This window comes from Pistacia vera, unplaced genomic scaffold (genome assembly GCF_008641045.1).
Source record: "Pistacia vera cultivar Batoury unplaced genomic scaffold, PisVer_v2 Contig236, whole genome shotgun sequence".
In the NCBI taxonomy this organism is placed as follows: domain Eukaryota; kingdom Viridiplantae; phylum Streptophyta; class Magnoliopsida; order Sapindales; family Anacardiaceae; genus Pistacia; species Pistacia vera.
This window is the reverse complement of record NW_022196042.1, coordinates 94,284-102,951: the sequence shown is the minus strand read 5'-3', so window position 1 is coordinate 102,951 and position 8,668 is coordinate 94,284. Positions and strand designations below refer to the sequence as shown.

The window sequence follows — 8,668 nt, the reverse complement described above, 5'->3', positions numbered from 1 at the left end:
AAATTACAAAGTAGTCCCTATAAATTTGAAACATTACAAAACCCCCCTAAACCCTGAACCAAACCAAAGAACTTGTCGGGTCCCTGTCGGACTAGCCGGTCTGGTCTAGGTTTTAAAACAGAGCATAAAACAAAGAGGTTAAGAACTTTAGTCCAAACCTGGGAGAGATGTATGCTTTAATTTTAAGATTTTGCTCTGGCCACCAATTTCCAGATAAACAGACATCTGTTAGCATTTAGCCACCTTCAAAATTTAAATGTTCTAATATTAAATTTGTAATTTACAGAATTCACATTAACATTTTAACTGGAAATATAAAATGTTAAATGTACAGTAATGTCAACGAAAAAAACCGATTCCTTACAGAAAGCATTAGCAAACCCTGGACTAAGTTTAGAGTGCTTGCTTGTATAGCTTACACAAGCCATCACCATCCTCAAATGTTCCTTTTACAACAATTGCACGAATTTCCAACAAAGATTGGAAGTAATGTATAATTTTTCCACCAAATATAGAACATAAATTTCTAAAGCAATTTGCAGAAGGATTTCAGCGGCCATGATTTGTTGATTTCTCAACAATTCACGAGGCAACAAAAGCATTGTATCTCCATGGCCAACGAGGCAACCTTTAGAATTGCTGAGGGGTTGATCATCTATACTGTGAGATTCAGAACTTTCTGGAGGAGGTAACTGACTTTCTGTAGATGGACTTTCAGAGTTTCCCCCATTATCTTTCGGAGGGTTGTCGGGATCTTCTTTCCCATCATTCTTTTCACTGGGATTGCCACCAGTACCATCCTTTGAGATGCCTCGGACCAAGTCTGGCTGAGCTTCTACCCCAACTCGTCTCAGGTGAAGCTGTTCAATGCAGATACCAGTTAAATCACAGGTCTTCCAATCAATAAAAACTACCAGTTTATGGCTTACTCAAAAGACTGTCCGTCTAAGCAAATTGTGTTTACCTGAAGATGTAAATTGACTTCATCTGGGCGTGAAAGAAATGGGAAATCACCTCCAGTTTTCAAGTAAGCTCGCCTTGCTCCAGGATACCTCTCACTCAGATGATCTTTGAGTGGTTGAGGAGTTGCACAGTAGTCATTTGTCTTCAAGGAGGAAGCAAGTAACCATGCCAAAAGAATCAATAAAGCTATCAGCAAAATTTTCCATTTTGTCTGAGTATCAATGACTAATACCAAAACTCCAGAAAATTAAAACAGTGGAACATGTATATGACATTCCAGATCAAGCAGAAATAGAAAATCACAAGTTGATGTTAACTGAGTATTTGCCACAGAATATCTATCCATCAATAGTCTTTACAGAAGAATAATTGCCGAATTAAAGTTTGTCCATGTTCAATACAGCGGACACATAATAGGAACTAGTTAGTTCATTTAGTTAAATTTCTCAGGTCGTACAAAAGGCCATAAGATCAAATCCCACACAACGTGAGGAGGAATTTGGTTTAAATATATAAAATTGGAAAAAAAAAAATACTGTGGAAACAAAGTTAAGTGTTGCCGATAAAATCAGTTTCCAACTATGTCAGATAATTTGCAACCTGATTCTTTCCTATAAAACAAGAAGCACTAACTACCGAATCTGGATCTCAAAACTTTAGGAAGATTGTCCAACAACGCAAATAACTGGATCAGCAAATTTCCACTTTCAACAACTTAACTAAAGTAGGCATTACTGATTTCACTAATTGGTTGCTGCGAGTCATTTTGAGAGTTGATTCTTAACTACATTAGGTTAATGTCAAAGTGAAGAATTCACCTTCCTTTATTTAGTCATCATTTTAAGTTCTGCCTAATACTGGTTCAGTAAATTTCCACATACAACAACTTAAAAGAAGTAACCATCTGATTTTAAAAAATGGCAACTGCGAGTCTTTTGGAGAGAATATTCTTGACCACATTAATTTGATGTCAAACTGAAGAATTCACCTTTTTTCTCATGATGTTTAGTTCTGCCTTAAACTACAATTAGCAAATTCATGGATAAATTGCACTCTTCACGAAACTTTGAAAATTGAGAAAAAAAATTATTTTCTCATAACATTTGGGTTATTCCAGGAAGGCCCCAGCAAAACTTGGCATATAACTAATGCTTGTGTTTTCTCAAGTTATTTTTATTTCAATTTCGGTCAAGTTGGCACCAAACCAAAACAAATTTTTTTCTCTGAGAGTATGATCAGTAAAATGATATTATGCACACACATCAAACGAGTTTCAGATGACATACATCCATTATAGTGATATATGAGTCTGAAAGCAGAAGAGTTCCAACTGAAGCAGCATCAACTGTCAAAGTCAATCTGGATGCCAGATCTTCTCTTGATAGTGTTTCAACCTGAATAAAGTTAAAAAATTAAAAATTAAAATAAATTAAAAAAAAAAAAAAAAAAAATTTAAGTTCTTTTATACTTCACATGGTTTTTGCACTAAAGTAGCATAAAAAACAAGTGCACATTAGAACTGGATTCGCTTGTGGAAAAGACCAGACCACCTCTCCCTGGATGCTGGTAAACAGTGAAGAAGGCCAGAGATAAAAGGAGATAAAAGGGTAAAAGAAAGGAAAATGATTCTAGTGACAATAACACCATCTGAAAAAATGACCAGACAGTCAAAGCCCTAACTGTCATTCATACCCATTTGTCAGAATGTAGCACTAGTATCATAGTAGATTAAAATAAATCCAGCAACAAGTACAACACAAATATTTGCTCAGATATTCACCAACATAATGCACTTCAAATCAGCTAAAATTTAACCCAAAGTTCGAGCAGAAAGTCTGTCAGAAGAGTAATGAATATGACAGTTTTAATGATAATTGAAGAGATGTCCACTTATGTTGATAATATGGACCATAGTGCAAATCCAAAACCTAAATGCACACAACAGCAAAAAGCTGGAAACAGAACTAGCTGATTGGACAACAATAGCATCCACCCATATTTCCCGTCTTTGAAATATGAAAAAAAAGGATTTTACAAAGAGCCATGGAAATACCAAAGACTTCAAAGATAAAGCCATATTATAACTTAAACTCTGTTGTAAACAATAAAATTCCAATGTATGATAAGGTTCAGGTTTTCATACAGATAACAACAATAATAGTAACTATGGGCCATTACAGACATTACCTGAGAAACAACAAAATCCACAGAATCTGCAATAAATGGTTCGTGTGGACCATCACGAATTCCAGTTAAGATGTATCGTTTAAGCAAAAAAGAAGGTGTCCAACTAACACTGCACAAGGAATTATCACAATTAGGCAAGTTAATATGTTAACAGCACAATAATTTTACAAGCAAATCATCACAAGAAGCAAGTCAGGCCAGCAAAATCCAAAAAAATAAAAGAACGACTTTGTTATGAATATTAAAGCAATGTAGAAAAAATATATATCTATAATAATTTCTAGAATACGCATTTATATAAACAGGCAGAATCCTAAAGGTTCATATAAAATATTTTTATTATTAGCAGAAGCAAATAAATATTTTTTCCCACCATTTGCTGAATGTAACATGCATTTTGAGCAATAAATTACAACATAAAAAACTATATCAAAGCTTCTGCAAGCGCGATGTCTCAATACCTGAAAATAAATAGTGTTTACGGTCATAAGTGGATCCCAATAATAATTTTCTAACCCAGTTAATGAGAAGCAAGAGTTATCAAGAAAGATTTTGATCTATACAAAGAGAAAATGTAGCAGTTTGATCTTCCAGCCTATAGTCATTATAAACAAGCATGAAAACATACATTGGAGCCCATGGCATTGCAGCTGCAAAACTACGTGTATCCAAAAATGTATTTGATAGTACTAATGATCTAACTCGTCTTGGGCGATGCTGAGCAAAAAGTTGTGCCAGGAAGCCTCCGAGGGATGTACCATAAAGATGTATCTGTAGGCAACAGATTTATCAGTCTACCAAATAAATACCCTAGCTTTAAGCAAGTAACTAATGGCATCAGAAAGCTAAAAAAATATAATGTGCCTAAGATGCAAAATATTAATTGGGTTATCTAAAAGCACGCCCTAAGGACACATTAAAAATATTAAAATAGTCAGTAATTAACGTAATTATTTTATTAAAACAAAAACAAAAACACTTTGTTACTAAATGACTTTGACTTCCATCCATAGTAAAAAAACATTCATCACTTGCCATTTTAATATTCTTAAGATGTGCCTTTAAGACACACATTAAGGGGATCAATATTAATTATATTCTGATCAATTCTGGTTCAAGATACATAGGTACATCCAAGTGTCTATATCTAATATTTGCACATTCTCTTCCAGTGTTGAATTTCACTGACAATTTCATTCCCTTTAAAAATGAAAAAGCATGTGCTGGCAGTAAGTTTCCTCAATTTACATAAATTTCTTTCATGGATCAAATAAAGTTATTTCCTCATGTATCAAAATATTGAAGGAGCTATTATAACTGGCTCCTTTTCCTATTGGGTTATATATAGACAGGGCAAACAAGGCTTGAGTTGATTGAATTGTACAATGCAAAAGTTGTACCATGAGAAAATAAAAATGAGCTGATCATGTCTTGCAGAAAATAGGCCATCTACTAATTTTTTTGGCACAATCACTCCTAAGCCAATAATCAGTGCCTTCTTTCATTGTAGAAAACACAATGTAGCAGCATCTAAGTTTCAATTTTTTGCGTTCGGGGCTCTCTGTAACTTTGGGCCTCCTGTGTGCCAGTTGTGTCTTTGGAAAGCTTACGGGCAAGCTTTGACTAATTGTAATATTTAAAGTATCCAGATCATTCTTTTTCTCAAGGAAAGGAAGTTAAGTATATGAAGGAGAAGAAAAGAAAGTACCACTTTGAAATGCAAAAACTTGTGATCAAGGTTAGCAGGCATTTTGGTACATAAACAAACCTCATGTATCAAAATATAAGTGATATGATTTAGAGGAAGATAAGTAGGAGAAGAGAATGCAGTAAGAAGAAGCATATACTGCAAAATAAATGGAACTCTCACATGATGAACATCAATAGCATCAAGGAACTTTTCAAATGCTTGAATCCACTCATGATGATTCCATACGCGTGGAATATCGACAGATATCACCCGGTAGCCCTGTAAAAGAGAATATCATGAAAATGGTAACAGTCCAAACTGTTTGCTTGGAATAAAAGGAGAAACCAACAGAAGAAATTGCCACCCAAACGTATCTATCGCTTTATAGCATGTGCATCTAGTAATAAATTCATGCTGAAAGGATACAATTTGAAGCCATCTACATGTTTTAGTAACAAAATTCAAAAGCAAAGCAAAGGGCAAAATGTATGACCTCTATTGTCTTGTGTAGGATTTTTAATGATACTATGATGTGAAATTCAGAAAACTTAGAGTATACCAACAAGCCCGAGTGAAAAAAGAAACTTCCGAAATGCAACTGAATTGACAATATTTGAAGTGAAATTAATTCACCAGTCTAAAGCCATGACTACAATCATTACTTCAGATAAATACAATACAGTGAAATAAGCAATACAGTGAAATAAGAAAACTCGTCAAAAATACTGTACCAAATGATTAATGAAATATAAGTGTGACCTTAATAAGCTTGAATTCATATCAAAATTAGGAAAATAGCTCTATTTTTCTTTTCTATGTTTACCAGCAAGGAGAGTCACATCAAATGTGGTATTGTATATACAGTGTTTTCCACAGATCTAAAATTTATACTGACAGCACGTCTCTACCGACTAAAACAACCAAATAACTAAAAATCCTTCATAACTCTACTCAACAGGGAGATAGAACAATGCAAAAGAGAGAGAATTGGACAAAGAAGTTCATGAGACTAGCTTTTCTTCTTTTGTTCTCTTAAAGAAACAAATTCTATAATTATCAAAAATTTGCAGTCTTCCGTCCAACACCAAATTTCCATGGGGATATTATCAATCAGGAGACTACTTTTTATGAAACAAACTGAAAAAAGGCACAAGTTTCAAAATACACAAAAGGGAAAAAATACAGTTGGAGGAAATTATATTTAACATTTGATAAGGGTAAAAATGGCATTTGACATGTTCATAATATTTGCCCATTATTTAAAATTTTAAAAATATTTACGAGAAATGAATTTAGATTAAAGCAATGATAATTAAATAATTAAAATATTAAATACTTGTAAGTAAAAAAAAAAAATGAATTTAGATTAAAGTAAATAAACAGAATAATTAATGATTTTAAAGAATCAAGAAAAAAAAAAAAGGGCACCCCGATCTGGACAGGCTTATTTGGCTTAGAGGTGACAACAAAGAACTGATCACACTCCTACTGGACTTTCTATGATCATCTATGCAAGAACTTGATCTTTCTTTAAATCAAACAATTGAGGACTTCCGTTTCATTTTCATTAAGGACATGCAGTCAAAGGGACTACTTGGAGGAGCATGCCAGAGTGAGTAGGAGTAGGAGTAGGAAAGAGCAGATCGGACTCAAAAGGAAGAAGAGCACCAAAGCAAAACACCTACTTCAAGGCAAGATGAGTAAACCAGGTTGAAGAAATAGGTTATAAGGAATGAAGTTAGCAAGTTGAAGCTCAAGGACGAATCTTGAGTCAACAAGCTTTCTCCTCTTCAACCTTTTTTTTTTTTTTACCTTTATTCAATTTTCATTTAGATTTCACTTTCTTAGTTTTAGTTTGGCTTGTTACTTGAATTTTGTTTTTCAGTTCATTATTTAAATTTATATAAAATTTGACTTTTTTCTGTTCCATAATTTGATTGGTTTTTTTTTTTTTTTTTTTTTTTTTGGTATAGTAATTTCCCTTTTAAAAAAATATATTTTTTCTTCTTATATTAGATTATGGGCATTTAAGTCTTTTAGCTTTTTCCATTGAAGTTAGCGATAACTAACGATTTCTATTCCTTTTCTATGTAATTTGAAACTTGTCCCTTTTTGCTGTTCATTTTAGAAACAAGTTGTCACCTGATTGATAATATCCCATTTCCATGTTATAAAACTGCTCTCCAACAATGAGTGCAAAATTTGTATCAGAAGAACATCATAACTAAGTTATAGCTCAGTTTCTCTCTAAAAGGCAACCAGAACTAGAAGAAATAGACTATCTTTCCATAGGAAAATTAAAAAACACCATAAAAAGGAGGCAGAAATTGAAAAATTGAAATGTATTAAAACTAGTTATTTAACTGTACTCTAACACACTACAAAATCAAACTTACTACCTTCATGGACAATGACATGATTTGTTTGTAGTAGACTTCTGCAGTCCCTGCTGTACCGGGAAGACAAATAAGTGGAGGAACCACTTTTGGACCAAAATCATAATATCGCCACTGCTTTGTGCCAATCTGGAAGGAAAAAGAAAAGAAAGGAAGTTCCTATATGAGACACCCTATCATTTGATAAAAAGTACCATCAGGAACAACTGATTTGAGGCGTGGTGCTCAGATATGACATAATCTTGCACTAAAATAACTCAAATATCTAGCCTCTTCTTTGTGCTTCAAAAAGCTAACATCTATCAGGCAAAAATAAAACAAACCAATGTGTCTTAACCAACACCCTACAATTTCGATGATGAGTGTTTGCTCATTTGAACATGCACAGAGTTACCATCGTTCCACAGTCAATCCAATTATACAGATGTCAAAAATTTATAAAATTTTATTCAAAAAAATCAATTTCTGATTGAATTCAAAATTCATCACTGCATTTGCCACTACCAAAAGCTTCTCTGCAAGATAGAACTACCATGACTGTGGCATACATTTATCAGAGTGCATAGTAAGAGTACTTTAAAATGGAGCCAACGAACTAAATCCTAAAGCAAATGAAATAAATTCCCATATTAAGTCATTGCAATTAACTAATTAAGCAAACAAATTAAAATGGAGCTAAAGGTAAGCAACTTATCGCCAATCAAAATGCAAAAATAGCCAAACTGAAATTGAGATAAGTGATAACCACATCAACTTGTCCCACAATTGAGATGAAAAAAATAAAAAATAAACAGAACAAATCCTCAAAAAACTATCTTACATGGAGCCACTAACAGCAGTAGTCAATTAACAAGTAAAACTCAGGATCAAAGAAAGAAGCACACATCCGAATAATTTAATTTGCAAAATAGAGATGAAAAATAGAAACCCCAACACTTAAAATGATTAATGAAGAAACAAAAACAATCGGTCAATCACCTACATTAAACAAAAACATATCCAGTCAAGAAAGGAAAAAAATAAGAAAGAGAAAATTACAGGAATCTTGTGAAGAGGAACCTGAGACTTGAAGTGGACATAATCTCCGGGCGCCGAGAAGACGCCTTTCATTGCTAAATTTGGTGCCTATACATTCATTCACATTTGGATTTATGAAGGTCAATCTATCAATCAATTAATAATTCATATATCTGTCAATAAAATTATAAATCAAAAGTTTTTCTCTCTCTTTTATTATTGTTCGTATTGGCTGTGATTTTAATTTTGATGTTTTTTCTTTTAAGTTTTAATCGGAGATTTGACGAGAAGACGTGAGGACGTGGCTTTGTGTTAACAGTCAATTGACGGAACCCTTTTCAACTGCCTGTCAGCGTTATAATTGTGCGACTCATAGGACAATTTCACTCGAGAGATATTTCCTTCATTTTATTTA

At 33.3% G+C, this 8,668-nt stretch overlaps 1 protein-coding gene across 1 annotated transcript; it reads right to left on the bottom strand.

The window, feature by feature from the left end:
• Positions 1-244: 244 nt before the first annotated feature.
• On the bottom strand, positions 245-8,479 carry LOC116131656 (maspardin). The gene is made up of 8 exons (XM_031417329.1): positions 8,275-8,479; positions 7,240-7,365; positions 5,021-5,119; positions 3,779-3,921; positions 3,151-3,259; positions 2,250-2,357; positions 965-1,105; positions 245-860 (listed from the first exon to the last, which is right to left on the bottom strand). The coding sequence occupies exons 1-8, from the start codon at positions 8,344-8,346 to the stop codon at positions 450-452; spliced, it is 1,209 nt and encodes a 402-aa protein (XP_031273189.1). The 5' UTR covers positions 8,347-8,479; the 3' UTR covers positions 245-449.
• Positions 8,480-8,668: the final 189 nt, after the last annotated feature.

Bases quoted from the DNA above. Each gene is read 5' to 3' on its own strand.
- LOC116131656 (XM_031417329.1), bottom strand. From the start codon at position 8,346: ATGAAAGGCGTCTTCTCGGCGCCCGGAGATTATGTCCACTTCAAGTCT. The intron at 7,366-8,274 runs GTAATTTTCTCT...TTTTCCTTCCAG, and splicing joins TTCCTCTTCACAAGATTCCT to ATTGGCACAAAGCAGTGGCG. The intron at 5,120-7,239 runs GTAGTAAGTTTG...TCTCTTTTACAG, and splicing joins TCATGTCATTGTCCATGAAG to GGCTACCGGGTGATATCTGT.